The sequence below is a fragment of the Equus asinus genome, chromosome 3 (assembly GCF_041296235.1).
Source record: "Equus asinus isolate D_3611 breed Donkey chromosome 3, EquAss-T2T_v2, whole genome shotgun sequence".
NCBI classification, from domain to species: Eukaryota; Metazoa; Chordata; class Mammalia; order Perissodactyla; family Equidae; genus Equus; species Equus asinus.
In genome coordinates, this window is record NC_091792.1 from 7,782,132 (window position 1) to 7,802,941 (window position 20,810).

At 39.7% G+C, this 20,810-nt stretch overlaps 1 protein-coding gene and 1 pseudogene across 50 annotated transcripts in view; both read left to right on the forward strand.

Moving 5' to 3' along the window:
* ANK2 (ankyrin 2) overlaps positions 1-20,810 on the forward strand; it is a 627,576-nt gene that overhangs the window by 432,173 nt on the left and 174,593 nt on the right. For all 50 annotated transcript variants that reach the window (XM_070504610.1, XM_070504620.1, XM_070504623.1 and 47 more), the window contains one exon: positions 1,082-1,183. In XM_070504610.1, coding sequence (XP_070360711.1) covers positions 1,082-1,183 — 102 coding nt within the window. The remainder of the gene's footprint in view (positions 1-1,081; positions 1,184-20,810) is intronic.
* LOC123284389 (RNA-binding protein 42 pseudogene) lies at positions 9,079-18,900 on the forward strand (annotated as a pseudogene).

The following is a 20,810-nucleotide window of genomic DNA, read 5'->3' on the forward strand; positions in this document are numbered from 1 at the left end:
GTGCGTTCTCAGAGGGAGGGAGGCAGTGTGGCCTGCTGAGGAGAATGTTGGGTTCAGAGCCCTCACACCTTGTCTCACATCCTAGTAGGGCAGTGACATCCCTTGCGTGCTACTGCTTTCTCTCTAAACAGATATTCTATCACAGGAAGAATTATAAAGTATGCAAGTGTCTTAGAACCTGACAAACGTTTATCATCACTATTGTGTTAAGCTTTGAAAGTCAGGCTCTTGCAGCAAGCTGGAGGGGCAGGGTGCCTGCCGCTGGGCCTCTCGAGCAGCTCTCGTCAGGACCTTCCATGGGGAAAATTCAGCCAATTCTTCCCGGATCAGATTTTGAAAGGAGTAGGTGAGAGAGAAGGACTTACAAAGCAGTGTACATCAAGAGTGATCATCTTTACCAAGGCATTTTAGTCTGGTATTATGTCAGCTTGTTTAAATTTAATCTTGTTTTTCCAAAATCACTGGGATCACAAAATTTGCATCAGCCCAGTCCACACCTGCCAAGTAGTGCTATCCTCTTTCCTCAAAGCATCCTCGGAGCCTTCTGTTATTCCCCTCTAATGAGGACAGATGACTGCCGAGTGACCCCTACTCAGCCTTCTCCCTGAGACTCATCTGAAAACCAAACAATGAAGGAGAGAAAGAAGAAACCCAGCGTCTCCCATTTCTTTTAGTCTTCTGATTCCTGTTAGGCTTGACATTAGGCTCAGTATAAAGTCACTAGCATCCTGTAGCTAAAACGAAAGGGTCACAGTGGATATGGGGATAGTGTAAATTCGTCTTCCACTGTGGCTGAAGATTTAGAATAAGTCAGTAGCAATTATTTTCATTTTAATGGTTCATTTGCATTCTTTAATAGAGTGTATTTCCTATTGACTTTAATATCCTTAAATAACTCTCTAGAAATATTGTGAAGTTGCTACCTTATACTATGAACCATTATTCAATGTTTAAACTCAGTATTGAAATTTTTAGGAGCTAAATATTTTCTGCCTTGCAGTATAATCATCCTTGTCTTTTCGTCTTCGACGTGTCTTTGTTTTATCAATAATTCACTAAAAGTCTTTTCTTTTTCTCCCAGTCTGACAGCAATGCAAGCTTCCTCCGTGCTGCCAGAGCAGGCAACCTGGACAAAGTCGTGGAATATCTCAAGGGGGGCATAGACATCAATACCTGCAATCAGGTGAGAGCATGGCAGCTGGCTTGGTATCAGACAAAGAAGAACCACTCGTTACCCACAGATGTATTACAGCAGCCCAAAGTTATTTTTTGTCCTCGTTGAATTTATTAAAGTGTCACTGAGACTTATGAAAGTCCATTTTCTCGCCTTTAATAACTTTTGAAGCCTCAGACGTTTGCATATAGAGCTAACTTTGCTGGCAAAGTAGATAGGTCAAAAATAACAATGGAATTCCGCTTTGTCTGTGAAGTGACTTTGGCCACCCTTAGCTGGAATGTTGACCAAGAATGATGTTTTACTTCTCATTTATCATCAACTAGTTCTCCAGGCTCTGGCTTCTTTTCTTCTCTGCTGTATGCCTTTTACTCATGGGTAACTGATTACAATTTGGGATAGAGAACTAAGAGGATAAAATCAAACTTATCCTTTTTTCTCTTAATTAGTTTTAAAATATGGATTAGAATGGGAAGAGGTTGAAACTATGGGCTTAAGTGAAGGGTTTGCATTATTCATTCATCACATCCATTTGATAATGACTAGACAACATTACACATTTTGGATATTATTCGGACCCAGGGATGTTGAGATTTTTATATTTTTGACGAAGATTTTTACGCCATGAATTAAAGTGTCTAGCGGACTCCACTATTTACTATAGTGTGCTAAATGTTGATGGTGAGTGTGTGTGTGTGTGTGTGTTTGACTGAGTGAACTGGAAAGTGAATAATCCTGGCTAATTTTAAGTTAACAAGAGGTAAATTTCGTTGTTGGATTCTAAGTCATCTTCAGAATGCCTGTTTGTATCCTGGAATATATGGAGCCCAGTTATGTTCAATCTATAGTCCCCCAATATCTTCTCATACTTAAACTTACTCTCCTCTCAAATTCCCACCTGCTGATTTCCAGCATAGAAGGCATTGCCACTGATGGCAATATTTCTTATCCTTTAGAGGAGTGCATTTCTTAGCATTGAAAAATGTGGAGTGCTGCTTGCTGTTGGGAAAGGCAATCTACTGTCACCCTGAGAATCCCTGCACATTCTTTGGGGTGTGACAAGAATGAAAGGCCCTGATTGCACTTCATCTGAGCCATTTCTGAGGGTGGTGCTTGCAGGGAGCAATAGGGATTAGATAACACCTCCTCTCAGATGAAAAATAGACTTGTTTCTGCTTATTGTAAAAGCTGTGAATCCCCAAGTTCAGTGTTCTTCTTTAATATAACCCCACTGCATGTGTAGGCATCAACCATTGTCCCTTGCATCACTCCCATGGGATTGGGAGGCAGGTGTGGGGACCTGGTACACTTAGCCACTGCTTTTGCTGTGAATTATAAAGTCCTTTGTCTCTGACCTAGGAGACCCATGTCTCCTAGATTCAGCATCATGAAACAGTAGCAGTTTAGCTTTTTAGCTTGTAGGTAAGATAAAATCCCAGCCCTTTGTAGTTTTTGACATTGACCTATGGAATAAAGCCAAATTCCTTTATCCCAATATATAAGATCTTCATATTCTGCGTCTCCATTCCTTATCAAACTTATTTTCCATTATAAATCTTTTTATTTGACATGTTTTTAGTGCTCTTTTGAATAATCAAGTTGAACTTTAGGTACATTAGTTACTTTAAAAGAGAAAGAACATCCAAATTCCCATACGGACATGTGAACATCTTCCAAAAATGCCTATGAAATTGAATATAAAATATTTTATAATTTTAACATGTTACTTTAGGTTTTTTAAAGTGTATTATTATATATTACCCAAATTTAATGTTAATTCATTAACTTTCTAAATTTGCAGTATGCTAGAGAATGGACAGTGAAATTATTAGTTCATTTAGGTAAAATTATGATAAATAATGCCAAAAAAGGAGCCCATGGAAAATGAAGTTAACCTAAGTGAAACTAAGTCCACTTCATCCTAAAGTATAACAAGTGTATTAATTGTATGAAAGATCTTAGGGGTTTTTTTGGAAAAATAGTCTCTCAGCAGTAAATACTCAGTTCTTACCAGCTTTACAGACCACCCTCAGTTCTTGGGTTACCTCAGAAAGTTTTTAGCAGCTTCACATATTTTTCTAATAGTGGCCAACTGTCCACTAACATATCATAAAAAGGAAGAAGATTTATTTCTGTGAGAAGACAACACGATGTCACGAAACCACACAAAACTTAGAGCCCAGAGGCTCAAGTTTATGTTCCAGCTCCACTCTCGTCACATCATTCCAGTTCAGAAAGTGACATTTTTCTAATTTCTAAAACAGGACAATAGCAATACATTCAGTGCTTACATCATTGAGTTGCAGTGTAGGTTAAATTATGAAATCTGAAAGGAATTTCTAAAGTGCACGTGTTCTAATTGTCATTACTGTGTATAATTCACCAAGAATAAAAAAAGTTAAAATTGACTTCCACACAAAATATGAGATTGATTCTCTTCAGTCACCTGAATTTACTAGGCAGTAGGTACATGTTGTTGTCTCGTATTGGTCCTTTATTATTACTATTCAAGAATGTACATTAAATAGAGATTAGGGAATTAAAGTCACTGAAGTTAACTAATTAGCTACTATGTATCAGACTTCCTGCTGGGGCGTTCCATGTGACGTTTCGTCAGTCAGCGCAGACGAATGTCATGAGGTAGGCATTCGCCCGAATTTACAAATGCAGAAACTGAGCCCACGAGCAGTTCAGTGATGTTCCCAGGCTCACTCAGGTCTGTCTGTCGCCCACGTCCACATCTTCTCTACTTCAGAACATCTCCCTGAGACATTCGGAGCTTCACTTCAAAGTGTACGGTGGTGGTATCCTTTATCTGGAAGCTCAAATCTTATTTTTAATCTACCTTTGTTAATATAAAAAGATCTTTATTCATCCTTAGATTAACATAGTAGATAGTTAGAGGAACTTTTAAGTCAAAGAGCATCACCATCGGGATTACTACTAAAAGTCAAATAGAATAGGGAACAGAAAATATTTTCCGAACACCCAGGAGGGAAAAATAAGCAACTGGTAAGTCAAAGTATTCCTATTTCTAAATATGTAAAAGCTCAAAGCTATGATGGCATATGAAAGCAGAGAAGAAAAAGTATCCTCTCTTTTGCTTGTAAGCCTGAGTTTCTGGGGAGCTTTATGACATGTAACATAGAAACCAGGACTTTCCAGACCTTGTTATTTCTCAACGAAAGGCAGTCTGGGCTGTACCGGCTTTCCAAAAATATCGCTTGTGTTGGCGTGCTAAGATTCCTTAGACTGAAATTTGGATGAAAATTTTTTTCTTCATAAAATTGGTCTCATAACTACCATGAGAATTTTGAAATTTAATCCAAAAATACCATTTGGCTTCTAATCATTTAAAGGCTATGGGAAAAATTCATAAATTTAGCAGAAGATATTATTCTTAAAAAAAAAAATAAAACCAGCTTCAAGTTTTCAGTTTTCTTCCCAAAATGGTTATAAATCTGTTAACTTTTATTTTCTTTAAAAGATCAAAGTGGTAATTTATTTATCTTATCATCTCTTGTACATTCAGAAAAGAGGCTAAATCTTAGCATTTGCTTCCTGTTTCTGAAACTAATGTCTACTCATGCTTCTCTTACTTATGCAGTATTTCTTCATAATCTAATAATGTTATAAACAAGGTTAACTTCCAGACATTAAAAATAGACTCTATAACTTGTTCATAAAAAATTTATAGCCAGTTACAAGTCGATAAAAGCCTCAGAGAGTTCAGATACTTTCACCATGTATAAAATTTATTAGTTCTACTGCAGTGACTTCAAAATAAAGGGTATCACTTATCATTTATTGGACGTAATTCTAGATATGACACTAAAGGTTAACGGTTCTTAAATTGTCCTGATTTTTGGTCTTGACTTTTTGCCGCTAAGGTGTAGCAATGCAAAATTATCAATTAGATCCTGTTTCTCAAAAACAGAAGGCAAGGTCTAAAGCACCATTTTCCAAATAAGATTAATGTTCCTCAAATTGCAGGCCTTTAGCAACAAGAAGGTACACCCAACAATGACTTTAGCATATGCTCACATACTTATGACTCAGACCACAAAAGCATTTTTGGAGGTCACATTAAAAATGTGTGTGCTGGAATCCAAATTCTCATTTATCCTCTTACCAGCCGAGTGACCCTGGGCAATCACCTTCTCCAAAACTCACTTTTCTCAGCTGTGAAATAGTGATCATAACAAGACTGAGGTCAAAGGGTTGTTGTGATGATTAAATTAGATGTTTGCAAAATGCTTAACAGAGCAAGCATTCAATAAATATCAGCGAATGGTAACCCTTATTATAATACTGTAATCTTTGGATATTGATTCTCAACCTCCACTTTAGCAAGAGTGATGCTGGTTCTAATAGGCAGGACAGAACATAAAAGGTATTAACACAGCCTGTGTCATGAAATAGGAAAGATCATGTTAGTAGCAATTTGGTAGCAATTAGTGTTTATCTGGGTTGCGTTAAACTAAAGTCTTTTTTTCACAAATGCCATTTAGATCCATCTAGTCTGGACCTCTCTTTAAAAATGCCCAAAACAATTCTGTTAGCCTGGGACTTTCTAATGGCAACAAAAAGGAATAACAGAGAATTGAATTCATGGAATTAATGGAATATGGAATGAACTATGTATTGTTTTCTAACCAGTTAAATGAGGCACAAATATATGTACAAATAATGGAGCTATATATCTCTGTGTTTATTATTGACCCCTCATTTACAAGACGCAAAAGGTGGTGCAGCTGTCTGGTTCTGGTTTGCCTTTGGAGACTGTATTATTCTCTAATTTTCTTCCGGGCATTAACACCAGTCCTTGCTCTGTAGGGGTTGCTTCATGCAAATTATTTCTGAGACTGTCTTCTTAAGTGCTCTGCTGCAGCGGTTTAGATTGGAACAGAGAACAATTTATTTTCTGGGAATTCTCTGGAATGCTCTCTATGACTGAAATATGTGGATTTTAATATATAACTCCCAGGCAGCCACTCAACTCTTCCTAACTCATCTCAGATATTATAATCACAGCATTCTTTTGCCAATATAAACTCAGGCTCATCATTTGTTCATCTATTTATTCAAAAGTGTGCTGTTATTTTACTATGCGGAAGGCACTGTCCTAGGTGCTGGGGGGATGGAGCAGTGATAAGAGAGGCAAAGACTCTGCTCTCAAACAGCTTACAATCTAGAACCTGAGAGGAGAGAGACAGTCACCAAGGAAGTAAGTAAAACATATAGAAGGAGAGATGGCAGTAAGTGAGAGGGAGAAAAATACAGCAGTGGAGCAGAAGGAGCAGAAGGGGCGCAGAGTGTCGTTTTAGATAGGATGGCCAGAAGACCTGAAGGAGCCGAGCAAGGAAGCCCTGCACTTTTTGGAGGAGGTACATTTTAGAAGAAGGCTTGATATGTGCGAAAGCCCCAGGGAGAGAGCAGCCTGGCGTGCTCAAGGCCCGCAAAGAAGGCCAGCGTAGCTAGAGTAGGATGAGGGAGGTAAAGAGAAGGAGGATGTCGGGGCAGAGCAGAAGGGGCCCCCAGGTCAGGGAAGCACTTGTAGGCTATTTTAAGACCTGTGGCTTTAATTCTGAGTGAGAAGAGAAGTGATTAGAGAGTTTTTAGCAGAAAAGTGATGGAAGCTGACTTAACTTGTGAGAGAGCACGGGCAGAAAGAAGGCAGGCCTCTGGAATGCTTCAGGTGAGAGATGAGGCATCCTATATGTACTAGGGCAGCGGGCAGGAGACATGGAGAGAAGTGGTTGGATTATGGATCTGTCTTCAAGATAGAGCTGATAGATTTTGTTGAAGGATTTAATGTAGGATGAGAGCAAAAGAGAGGAGTCAGGGATGAAGGTTGGGGTCACAGGGAAACTAATGAGAATTAAAGTTTTATTAACTGAGGTGGGGAAGACTGTGTGATAAGCAGATCTGAGGGAATAATCAGGTGAGTTTTGAACATATTCAGCTTGATTTGTCTATTTGATGCCCAAGATATTGAGTAGGCAGTTGGATGTGAGTCTGGAGTTTAGAGAAGAGGTTTTGACCAGAGAGATGTATTTTTGAGCCCTCAGTGTTAATGTTATTTAAAATCATAAAATTGGATGAGGTCACCAAAAGAGTGAGTGTTTATGAAAAATTGAAGAGGTCCAAAGCCTGAGCCTTGGGGCGCTTCAGCTTTTAGAGGTCAAGAAGATGAGGAGGAGCCAGTAAGGAGGATGGGGAAGAGTGTCGAGAGAAGTAGGAGGAGAATCTGGAGAGTGTGGTGTCTTGGAAGCCAAGCAAAAGTTATTTTCAGGTGGAGGAAATGATTAACTCTATAAAATGCTGTTGATCAACAAGCTGAGGAAGTGACAGCAGCTTAGTAATGTCATGGTACCTGGTGCCTTGATAAAAGCATTTTCAGCTGAGTAGTGGGTGAAAGTCTGACTGGGGTTGATTCAATAGATGATGGGCAGACCACATGCTACTTCAAGTACTCTTTCTATAAAGGGAAAAAGAGAACAGAGGAGGTAGCTGGAAGAGGAAATGGAATCAAGAGAAGCTTTTTTAAAAAATATGAAATAATAACATTTTTGTTTCATTGCTAGAAAAAAATCAGCAGAGGAGAGAAAATCAATGATGCAAGAGAGAGAGAAGGGAGAATTGCTGGTTGGTGTCCTTGAGTAGATGAGAGGGGATGGGGCCTGGTGCACAAGTGAGAAGACTGGCCTTTGCTAGGAACGTGGATAGTTCAGGAAATGGAAGGGTTTGTGGATAAAGGAGCAGGAAGTTGTGTGGGTGTGGTGCTGGGAGCTGGATGTGGAGTGGAAGTTCTCTTTTAATTGCTTCTATTTTTTCAGTGAAGTATGAGTCAAGGTTATCAGCTGAGAGTGAAGATGGGAGAGGAGGTGATAGAGATCGAGGAGAGAAGATGTGAAATAATCATCTAAGAGAGTGAAGGAGAGAGTGATTAAGGGTAACAGAGTGTGATTGCCAGGTGGCATTAAAGGCCCACTTAAGGATCGTGACCAGTTAGCATGTATGCATGTTCTTCTGCAGCTACATTCAGGCATGGGATCAGATGGAGAGTTATATATAACTAGGAATGTGGTTTAGCTCAGCATCTATCAGATAGCTAGAGGAAGGCAAACAAACTGTATGTATTCCTTGCATACAAGGAAATGAATAAAATGATTATAAAGATTATGCATGAACTTTAGGCCGAGTGAGGAGAGAAGCGGGCACTGCGAAAAGATGAACAGACTCTAGCTGTCAGAGATTGTTGGAGTTGAATCAGTAGATTGGCAAGAAAATAGATGGTGGCCAAAGGATTGGAGGCTTGAAATTGAGATCCTGGAGGGAGACTATATACTGATAATGACAAGGTCTAGAGTGTGACCATGGAAGAAAGTGGATCAAGTAGAGAAAATGACAAATGATTGGCAGAGAGGAAGTCAGGAACCCGAAAGTCCAAAGTTTTGGAAAAATCACCTACATGTATATTGGAGAAAATGACAATCAACTAGAAGGTAAAATCTTTAAGGGATGAGAGCTGGGATCTAGAGGATATAGGCTGATATCATCTGGAAGTTTATGAAAAAGGAGAAGAAGAAATAGTTTGGAAGAGCGATGGTGGGCCAGGAGCATAAGTACAGCTCCATCGAGTCCAGTGGTTAATTGGGATGTGAAGGGTAAATATCTACCATTTGAGTAGATTTCAGGGAAGCAGTGGTTTAGGTTTCAGTTAGAGTAAGAAGTTTGAGAGGAATGTTTAGAGAAGAGATTTAGGATGCAGAGATGTTGCTAATGACTACAATCATTTGTTCTAGAGCACTTAGTGTAAGAGTTTCAGGAAACGGGAAGTTCTAAGAGACAAAGTCAGAAAAGGGGATACACAGAGGCATACAGGGGTGACATTTGAAGGCATGAGGATTGACCTGGTGACTTGCATAAACAGGGATAAAGAGTATGATAAATTTAGTCCATATGGTCCCAAGCAGATGGTGATGGTTAGCTTGTGGGAGTCATCTGGGGGAAGACATGGGGAGGAGTCCAGCCTGGAGCCTGCAGAGTTCTGGAGTCTCACCTTGATTTCTGCTGTTGGAGGTCAACAGAGGAAAGATCTTGATCCAAATGTGTATTCCACACAGCTCTTCAGATACACACTACAAGCAGACACAGGTAGAGTGTAAGGTGAGATGTAGCTGCCATTCCAGCTTAGTCATTTTTCTGCCTGGTTGTTTCCTTTGTGCCATTCGATATCCAGCCCCTGTGCAGTAGCTGAGATTTTGCCCCACTCATAGTCCAACATTCTCTTTCTTTTGCTGACCATTTATTCTAAGCAGTCGTCTTCCTGTCTTCTACAGAAGTTTCCCAGTCCTTTCCCATCCCTCTCTGCCCTCACGGATTTCTTCTCCTTTCTTTTCATGTGTGTGTGAGTGTATGTGTATGCATGTTTTAATGATTGTAACAGAGTAACCCAAATCTCAGGATCTCTAGTTTTTTCGAGGCCTTCTCTCTCCTGGAATAAGGAGAAAATAAAAAAACAGAAATAAAACCTTGTTTTCAGATAGTAACTTCTTCAAATTCTTAGAAATGAAGGAAATAGATGTGTGGAAGAGAATTCAGCAGTCCAGTACTAAGAAGTGGTTGTCCGTTGAGATGGGCATGATCAGGGGTCACTTGTCTGTTAATGAGCCTGTGTATGTCCATGTGTATAACTTGATGTAGGCAGTTGTTATTAGTCCCCTACTCGTTTCTTTTCATCCTCTTCCCTCACAAATGAAAGGTCTCAGGGTAGGATGAAGGAGTCTGAAATGTGGATGAACAAAAGCTCATAAGGGCACACCTTGGAGCAGGTAATCCATGGCTTCCCTCCCTCCCAAAAGCTATCATCAATAAAAAGAAGAAAGTTCTTTCTGCAGGTTGGAGTGGGCAGTGGAAACAGTCTGAAATGAAACTCTGTACCTTAGTGGGTATCTGAGTCGTTGCTGGGCTTAGGATGCTACTGCTCTTGGGAAAGAAATTTATTAGAAAACTTATGGTGCAATATTTCCTTTGAGGAATGAGAGAAGACAGCAGTAGTGCCCATGGGAGGCAGAGGAGGGAAGCAGGAAGACAAAGAAGCAATTTATGAGAGTCAAGAATGTATTTTCTCATCCAAAGCAAGCACCAGAAGTTCATCAAGAGATTTGTTATTCAAGTTCCCTTCGAGTTATTAGTTTGGACATCAAACTATCAACAATCTCTACAGTCCTTTTTAACAACTCCTGTTAGTGAGATTTTTGTGTCTCTAAAGAAGGTACCAGATCCTTATTAACCAATTGCATTCACAGCCAACAATTTAGCAACATGCAGAAAGGAATGCAAGTTCCACAAACTGGAAACCTGGAACATTGGCAACACTGGAAAATTAAGGTTTAAAAAGAAAGGTTCATGAAATGTATCGATAGGAATACGGTCAAAATTAAACTTAGTGGGGAAGGAGGCTGGCACTGAATTACATGAACCAGCTCACAAACGATGATTTGTTAACTAGGATTCAGGCTTCAGTGTTGTTTAGTGAAAAGGGCAGTACTCTGCTGGAAGGAATGAGACCCAGGATTGGCACATAATAGGTATCCAATTAATATTTGATAAATGGATGATTGAATGAACATGGACTTTGGGCCAGTCACTTAAATCATTCTGAGTCTCAAATTATCCATTTGTGAAGTGGGAAATGATAATACCTACGATATCAAATAATAGTTACCTTTATTGCATGCCTACTACGTGCTCATCACTGTACATACTTTATACGTATAATCTTCACAACGTACTTCTCTGCGTCAAAGGAGACTATGGGGGGCCCAAATGATACATGTGAAAACCTATTGTGTTGCGCACACTCACTCAAGAGACCAAATTATGTCTCTGACAATTGCAGCTAGATAAAATTTAATTAAGAAAAAGTAGGACTGGCCACAATTAATGATTTCACTCAAACTAGAATGGCTGGATGGACAAGTACTAACAAGTTTATTCCTTCCAATTTAATCAAAATTTTCGTTCTTTCTGTCAGACAATTTGTAATCGTGTGGGATTCAGTAAAGCTTCTAACACTTAGGAAGGTTCTCTCATGCCTCCTCAAGCATCTATTCTGCCTTCTAGATGGAAAGACCCAAGTTTTGTCAGGTTATGTTTACAATCCATCTCTTAAGACAATTTCTTCCCCTTGCAGAGGGAGACTTGTCTTTGGACCCCTGCGCATGCTTCAGTTTGAGAATACTGCATTAAAATTTGAGTGGTCTCTTAAGTGATCCCTTGGAATCAATCAACACAGTTTAAACACGACCAAAAATAAGAAATTACTAGATGATAGTTAACTAAATGTGATTATCCAGATGATCTAGAATCTACTTCTATTAATTTTTTTTAGGTTGGCACTAAAAAGAAAATGTCAAATTAAAAAATTCTCGCAGAATTCTGAGACCTTTAAGAACACATCCAAGGATTCTAGGATGAGAAAAGCTGTTTTAGATTCAGTGGTTATCTTGGGGTTATTTTTCTGTTATCAATGTCAATAGTAACCACCTCCAGCCTCAGAGAGTGAACCTTTCCTTATGGGTTTCCAAAGGCTAGAGATGGACATATTTGTACTTGACTTCCCCACACACTGACTACATTTAGTGACAAAATGCAGAGTAACTGGATGAATTAAGCAGACTCCTGTTTATCTCCATACCGTACGTGCTGTTTATTAGCGCACCCATTGTACAAACGTTGTTGAAGTATCCTTTTTCTTGTGCTAGGTGCTATCTTAGGTGTGGAGGTGACAAAGGTTAATAGGATTTGATTCTTGCCCATAAGAAGCCCTGTTGGGAAGATAAACAGGAAACACAAAATACAATAAATTGTGGAAAGAACCAAATTTGGGGATTTCTCAGAGGATAAAGTGACTAAGCCAGCTGGCGTGTCTCAGACAGACGTGAAATTGGTACCAAATGCAATCTGTAGGAATCACGTTATAATGATGGACAGCAGAGTCACGCTGTGCTCCTTGGAATACTCCTATAAGCCAACTTTTGTCGTTGGATGGCTCCCTCCTCACTCTTCCCATATACTTCCAGAGTCCAGCATGACAAATTTGGCTTACGTTTAATTAAAATTGTAAAAAATGGAAAGATTAGAAGTCATTGTAATTCTCTAATAACATCACTAGACTTTTGTATGAGTACCTTGAAATGTGGACTTGCTTCCTAGCAGAATGTTTGGCATAGAATAAACGTTCAATAAATGTTTTAATATGTGAATAATTGATAGTCAATTATTATTATTATTGAATTTAAGCTTTCTCTGGTCTATGTTAATTTTAAAACTCTGTGCCATGTTTTTATCCGAGTTTAATATTTTGTTCAGAACTGTTTCCTGTCTTGTGCCTCACTAGAAGTAGGGGGAATTAGCTGTGGAACGTTTTTAGACTCCATTGTCCCTTCTTGCTTCCTTCCCTTTGAGATCCTGCACCTCTTTCCCTCCCTCATTGCAATCTCACCCTTGGCCCCTGGAGGCACATCTACTTCAGGCTACCCTACTAGAGACTCCTCTCATTTCATTAAAAAAAAAAACGTTTACTGATTGATTCTGGTACACGCTCCTTCCCCTGCTTGCCAGTCTTGACAAATTCTGGGTTAGAAGGAGAAAGTTCAGATTTTTAATGCTCTCTTTCTGAATGAGTTGATTGAAATATCAGATGAGTCAGTGGTAAATATACAAAGACAAGACTTAGTCTCCTGGATATTTTCTTCAAAATCTTCTGGAAATTATACTGTCATTACTTGTCATCTGATCTAAGAATCACAGAATTTTATTACTGTAAGAAACTTAAGGGATCAGTCTAACCCCTTTCCTCCATTTTTACTTTAAATTAAAACCAGCTAAGCTTGGCATGAGTATGATACCATAACATTCTAGAATTCATTATAGAATCCCTTTCTAATTTGAACACATTTGGATATTATATGTCTAGAGGCTTAAAGGAAATAATTTTTCTCCTTAACTACTGACTTATTATCAGAGCCTGAGATATTTCCTATTCCACAGAATACCAAATAGTGGTAATGAGAAATTGAGGTCTAAAGAAAGCAAAGTAGGATTACAATGCAAGGTCCTTAGATTTTTTTCTTTAAATTGTAGGGCTTAAGAGTGTAGTTTCTGAGCTAGAATCACTGGGTAGTTCATAACTCATAATGTTCAATTCAGGGTTAAATGAGTTAATGCAATTAAAAGCTTAGAACCGAGCCTGACACATAGAAATAAACTCTAATAAGTTTAGCTATTATTTAAGTAATTTGCTGCTAACGTTTAAATCTCTTTAAGCATGGCTATTCCAATAAGTAGCTCAAATAACTGTCTTTCTTTGAGCTTCATATGATGTTTGCTTTAGCACATAAGTCAAATACTAAAGAAAAAATTTATCATTTCTCATAAAAATTAACTTAATCAAAGAAATGAGACCATGTGAAAGTGACATTTAAATTAGGAGAGTTAAAACTTTCAGTAGTAAAATAGCAGCTCTTTGAATTATTGACAAGGATGACTAAAATGGACCAGGTTCTCATCTGCTTCCCAGGTTTTATTAGAATTCAAAATACTTTTTAAAATAAATCTTTTCTGCATAAATTAACAATTACCCTAGCCCAGGTAAACATTACTTGTTAGACTCAAAACTGCTCAATTCAATTCATTATATTTAACCAAATCTCAGTGACAGAAAACAGAAGGCAAGAGTTAGGAACGTATGAATTTATTACTTCTTGCATCTAACCAGGAAATCATCAATATCTTACATTTGTACATTATTTTATAGTTTTCAAATAGCACAAACCTACTTTATTTTTTATTTTCTTTTAAATAACTATCTAAAGTGGGCAGAGTGGGAACTTTTGCCCTTTTACTAGTGAATAAGCTCTAACTCGCGTCGCTACTGTGAGAGACAGGATGGGAGCTCAGGTGTCATCAAAAGTGTGTGTTCTGCACCAGTCAGCACTCCCTCTTGGAACCCCAGCTGTGGACATGATTTAACAGTGATGCAGCCAACAATTTCAAATGAAGAATTCTTGTTCCTCCCGTTGTCACTCCTCTTATTTGCATCACGACACTCGTCTAAAGTGGGAATTATTAAGTTCAGAAAATTCAAATAAGCATACCATAAAAATCATTCCTCTTTTAGAATGATCTTTGTAAGTGTTGCTTTTTACTTACTTGGTCTTAAAAGACATCTAGTTTCCCCAAGATGCCCTATGTTTCAGATCTTGCTTAAACTTCCTTATTTTATTTTGAAATTCAGAGCATGTGTGCACACACACAGACACACGTGCATGTATGCATGTGGATGTTTGGAAAGTTTCACCCCCAAAATAAACCAAAAACAAAATCAACACTCACCATCCACAGTACATTCTGTTTTTCTTTGCTCTACTTCATGTTTTGAAATACATTGATTGGCAATCCATTAAGTAGATTTTATGACCTCCTCATGCATCATGACTTAGAGTTTGAAACATGAGTTTAGAGCTTAATTATTTTATCTTAAATAGCATGAGTTTGGACATCAGATAGATCTAAGTTTGAATTTTTGCTTTTCTTCTTTTTAGGGGTAAGGATCTTTGAGGCAAATCACTTGACTTCTGAACATTTTAGTGTTGTTATCTGTAAGATATAATGATGTGATAGATCTAAAATATAAAGTATAATAATGATATCTATGTCATTAAGTTTCTCACTCTTTCATTCATCAAGTGTTTATTTCTCAGTATGCATAACCTCTTTATCCCTCTTGATCTTGGTAAGATTTTGAAGAGTTTTCACAACTCTTTCTTCTGCCAGGCTTGCTTACTATCATATTTAATGTTGTTCTCTATATTTTGTGGATTACATGATAGAAACATTGATGGAGCTAGACAGGGGAGAAAGATCGTTGGCCAAAGAGGGAGCTACCAGTGAGGGGCACTAGATGAGTTGAAATGGGGATCCAGAAGTGGACTATATAAAGTGATATCATCAAAGCATTCTTATTCTAAGCCTTTTCCCTATGACATGATCAATGAGCCACCAAATTCCAAGCCTCACTGTAAATATTTTTAAATTGCTGAAGGCTTAGCAAATAGCTCATTAAAAACTCATCATTTGAGAATTAAAAAGAAAGCCTTAAAGATTTAAGAATAATCCACTAATAAAACAAGTTTCCTGCGGGGTCACCCATAGTTTGATTTACTTTATTAAACCTTTGGAGACCAGCCAAAGACATGGTAAAATCAGTTAAATTGTGTCTGACAAAGATAACACATTGTTTACTTTGCTTTTCCTGTTCTTCATAAAAACTAAATAAATCCTTCAGTCCATCACAGTGAGTACTCTTAGTTTAGAGCAGCCACTGTGAAAGAGGTGGGAAAGGTGCACATAGAGTATGGATGGGAATAAAGAGTGGGACTTGGATGGGAATATGTAAACAGGTCATTTTTGTTTTCAGTTTCATTTTTTTCCCTCCATCGTATAGATGATTCCTTTTGCCAATGTCATTGATGCTAATGGAAGAGTAAAACTGTAAAGAGTATTTCACAGTTATTTGTAAATCTATATGTGGGCATGTAGTTTCTCTTGAAAAGAGCTCCTGGTCCAGGGCCTCTCTGACACCGAAGCCCCATGCAGAGCGGGGGTGGGGTGGAGGTGGGGCCATTTTTCACTTTCTCTTCTTTCTTCTTGCCCTTTGATGTGCCCATTCACTCTCCATCTCTTTCTTCTAATATTTTTCAAGAACATATATTTCAATTGCCTCCTTCCAAATGTTCACATTTTAGTATAATTAAGGAAGTTATATAAGTTGGTTGTAGTTTTCTGATATGCATCAGACGGACTGGAGGACCCTTAACTTAATATGTAAGATTTGCAAAGTAGAGTAACCAGAGATTTGAAAAAAATCACAGACAAGTACATGCTAGTGCTGAGGTGATTTTCGGTTGTTTAATAATAAATACTTCGGGGGCACTTTGGGGAAAGAAACTATGTCATGTGTCCTTTGCTTCTCCCTTAGAACTTTGTACTTAGAGCTGAGCACTTGGTGGGTACCTAGCAAATGCTTGTTGATTTACTGATAAATATGTATTGATTATGGATTTGTACTAAGATGCAAAAAGATGGATTTTGATGCCACCATTTACCCTTCCTATGTGTTTAGCTGTATCCTCTTGAATCTGTTCCTCAACTTGTCCAGATGGACTACTCTATCTTTTCTGTGTGTGCCAGAAATGTAACTAATACTCAAATGACTCTATAAAAATTTTTATTGACTGTTTTAGCTTGGGTTTCATCTAATAGATTTACATGATCATAGAAAAGCAGTCAGTGGGCAAAATATCTCATGAAATCAGCAAGAGAAATGGTGAACAGAGCTTGTTGTAAAATCTGATTGTAAACAAAATGTTATAATACTGCCTTATAAAAATTTAATAGAAGTGCTAAACAAAAAAGATAACTCTACCCTTTAAAATTGATTCATGAGTACATGGTTGTTTCAAAGTAGCGTTAAGATCTTATTTTTTGACTACTTGGTATATTTAATCATTTTAATGATATTACATAGAAATAGCATTATTCCAAAAGTTGTAGAATCAACGATGATACCTTGCCTGGGACTGCAGATCTATGAGCACAATCGATACCTTGCTCACAATAAGAGGTCAATGAGTAAGACTCAAGTTCATATTGTTTTATCAACATTAACTTACATAAAGCCAGTATCAAGGACTTATCAGTAGTAGCCTGCTTTGGTTGGTTTCCGCTCAGTAAGCTGCGGCAGCGACAGCAGGGGCTGGCGGGCCAGCGCCGGACTCTCGGGGCAGAGGATCCGTGCTCCCGGGCCCTGGCGCCGGCATCCCGGGCAAGAGCGGCGAGGAACGCGGGAAGGAAATGGAGGCGCACATGTCGCCGGTTGAGCAGGAAGTTCTAGGGGCTCCGGTAAGGAGCTGCGCCTGTGGTCCCCACGGTCCCCATGGTAGAAGCGATGCACGTCTCAGCAGCTCCTCGCGACCAGCACCTACCAGCAGGTGCACCAGACTCTGGAGGCCCCTGCAGCCGCTGCAGCCACAGTGGTTCTTCGCATGGCGGGTGGCCCTCCTTTGTGGGCCTAGCTGGCTTTGGCCCTGGCGATCCGAGTCACCTGGACAGTGCAGGGGCTCGGTAAGCCCTGTTCCTGCGGGGAAGAGCTGTGGTTCCCAGAGGGCCCCTATCCTGAGTCTATCGTTCCTCCCTCAAGGGCTACAGAGAGCAGATTCTGCCCTTTCCTCTGCAGAAGCTGGTTCCTGCCCTATGGCCCTGTGGCCCTCTCACCAGGCCCTGATGGCCTCCCCCTTCCCAGCTGCCTGGGCCCCTTGGGACCACCTATGATGCTGCCACCAATGGCTTGGGCCTGGGGTCCCCCTGGGCTCCATGGCTGCTCTCAGGCCTCCCCTGGAAGAGCCAGCTACACCCTGAGAGCTGGGCGTAGGCCTGGGATTGGGCCTGGAAGAGAAAGAAGAGGCCGTGGTGGCAGCAGCAGCTGGGCTGGAGGAGGCTAGTGCGCTGGTGGCTTTGGGGGACGGGGGTGCCCCAACTGGCCCTGCAGTCATAGGGCCCAGCCCACCACTGGCCCTGACTATGCCTTGGCCTGGGCTGAGTCCCTGCCCCTCCCGCTGCAAGCACTGTGCCAGGCCTACTGCCCCTGCTGTGCATCCCTGAGCTCCTGTCTCTGCGTCCGTGGTCCTGGCCTCCTTGCCCTGGCCTCACGGCTCTCAAGGTCCCAGAGCCCCTGGGTGAGGACAAGAAGAAAGGAAAGCCAGAGAAATTGAAATGCTGCATTCACAGGGCAGCTGGGAGCAGCTGGGAGGACCCCAGCCTGCTGGAGTGGGATGCAGATGACTTCCGGATCTTCTGTGGGGATCTGGGCAATGAGGTGAACGATGGCATCTTGGCAGCACCTTCAGCCACTTCCCATCCTTCCTTAAGGCTAAAGGGATCTGAGAAAAGCGCGGGCAAGACCAGGGGCTGAATTCATCATCTTTAAGGATCCCAGAGACTCTGTGCACCCCATTTGTGAGACGAATGGGCTCGCACCCCATCAAGCTGAGCAAAAGCTTGTGGAAAGACTGGAACCTGGACGTGGTGCGTGAGAAGCAGCAGGAGAGGAAATTGGGCCTGAGGTGGGGTCTGGGGCCAGGCTCCTGCTCCCTCCAGGCTGGGCGCTGGCTCCTCCCCACAGTTCTCTTTGGAAAAGCCCCAACTATCCACCCACCTATCCTCCCCAAAACCAGTTTCAATAAATTTCCATTCATTTCCAAAAAAAAAAAAAAAAAAAGGCTAAAGCAATGATTGGCACATAACTAGTGCTCATAAATGTTTATTTCTTTATCGTAGTCATCACTTTTCATTGTCATCCTTATTATTGTTTGTATATAAGACCATTAGAGGACAGAGAGGTTAAGTGATTTGGCAGAAGCCACACTTCTGGTTAGCAGCAGAGCAAGGACCAGATTGCGTTTCTTATTATTCCCAACACCATGTTATTATTCCTGCAGTTGCCCATAGTGTATTAAAAAAGAAGAAAGAAGAACAGAAGGGAAGAAAGAAAAACAAAAGAAAGAAAAAGGAAAAAAAAGCACATTCAGTCAGTCGCATCAAATGAGAAACATTTAACCTTTAACCTTTAAAGGAAAGATTTCCAGGCTTCTCTAACTCAATGATAATAACATCAATGGCTTTTTATTCCCAAGCATACTGAGGATATTAATTCACTGCTTAGCCTACTATTTTTTAGGTTTAATTAATTCTTAGATTTTCCCTTAAAATTTTTTTTTATTTTTAAATCATTTTAAATTTTCTTCTAAGTTTTTTCCAAAGTGTTAGTTACTATGTTGAGTCTCTAAGTAGCTAATTAGAGTGAGCAGCCGTATTGTTCAAAGTATAATTGCTGTCTGTAAATCCGTTGAAGTAGGGAATATATCAAACTAAGTGAGACTAGCAGGTGGCATAGAGCTGTTTTGAGATACAAATGGACTAAAAACTGTTTACAATAAGGTCTTGGTGGAACAGCAGTGCGTAGACACACTCATACGCCCTGTGATTCTGACATCATTAAAAATGAAACCAAACAATATAAAAGCAAAACCAAGCAAAAAGCAGAGAGGAATAGAGGACTCGTGTTACTTATTTCCCGTGGATACTGAATTTATTCTATGTTTCCTGGAAAGTATGAAAAAGAGAAACACATTAAATTACGCATTTTTCCTAAATTAAAGGTTAGTAAAAAGAAGCATAGAGACTTTCTCTGTGACTAAACATTTTCCTGTTACTAAATTCAACAATAGTTAACCAAGAGAACCCATATAAGACAGACACAAGGACATAAATATTGCTCAAATGGACATTTCTTATATCCACCTTATGTAAAACCAAACGTATTGTAATATTTCATAGTTCAGTGAAGCCATTTCTGTAGGGAATAGAGATAACGTGCTCTAGGTACATTGCTTTCTGGTGATCTACCTGAATGTCTACCCTGATAGTAATCTGGGAGAAGGAATAGTTAATGTTTCTGTTGTATATGAATTGTCTCAGAAGACTCTTCAGCCGGAACTAAGTGACCCCATGATGAGTGTTCTAATAAATGCAGAAACTGACACTATTTTATATTTTGATATGAAAGAGCCTGTGTGCCTCAGACACCGTGTGTGTGGGAGGCACTACTGAGAAAGTACTTGAACCTGCCCTGTATTTGCCCCCAAATATAAAGGGTCTGACCCCTTCAAGCCTGCCTCCTTCCTGCTCCCTCACTCAACAAAGTGAAAAGTACCTAACACCAACAAAACATCCTTAGAAATGTGGGCCAGTATTACTAACTGACTACGGTAAGCTAAAGACTGATAGTGTGGCTCCTGTGGGAAATTTGATTTTTGGAAATATGACCGAGGAACTCACCAATGGGTTAACTACAGGATATATTCTCGAGGAGTTAGCTGAGTTGTACTGTTGAATGGGATTGTTTATCACTTTCCATTTTAAACATAATTAATTTGTATGTAAGCTCATATTCACAAGATAAAACATTTTTGTTTTAAGTCCAGTTGATGCTGAGTTGCTTTTTCTGATGACAATTACCCAACGTATTCAACTGCTAATTAAATCTATTTTTGGTTAGAAATTCCAACACCAAAACATTAGCATAAAGAAAGTTGCTTGTCTTCTGTTTCCTACATCTGAAGGACATGAATTCAATAATATGATTGCAGTCCCAATTTCATTGCATTGTATTTTTTATTTTTTTAAAGATTGGCACCTGAGCTAACAAACTGTTGCCAATCTTCTTTTTTTTTTTCTGCTTTTTCTCCCCCAAATTCCCCCAGTACATAGTTGTATTCTTTTTAGTTGTGGGTCCTTCTAGTTGTGGCATGTGGAACGCCGCCTCAGGATGACCTGATGAGTGGTGCCACGTCCGCGTCCAGGATCGGAACCGGCGAAACCCTGGGCCACCGAAGTGGAGCTCGAACTTAACCACTCAGCCACGGGGCCGGCCCCCTCATTGCATTTTAAAAGAAGGCAGATTAAGAATTTAACAGCATTTATGAGTAGAATTTCACCCACCATCTGT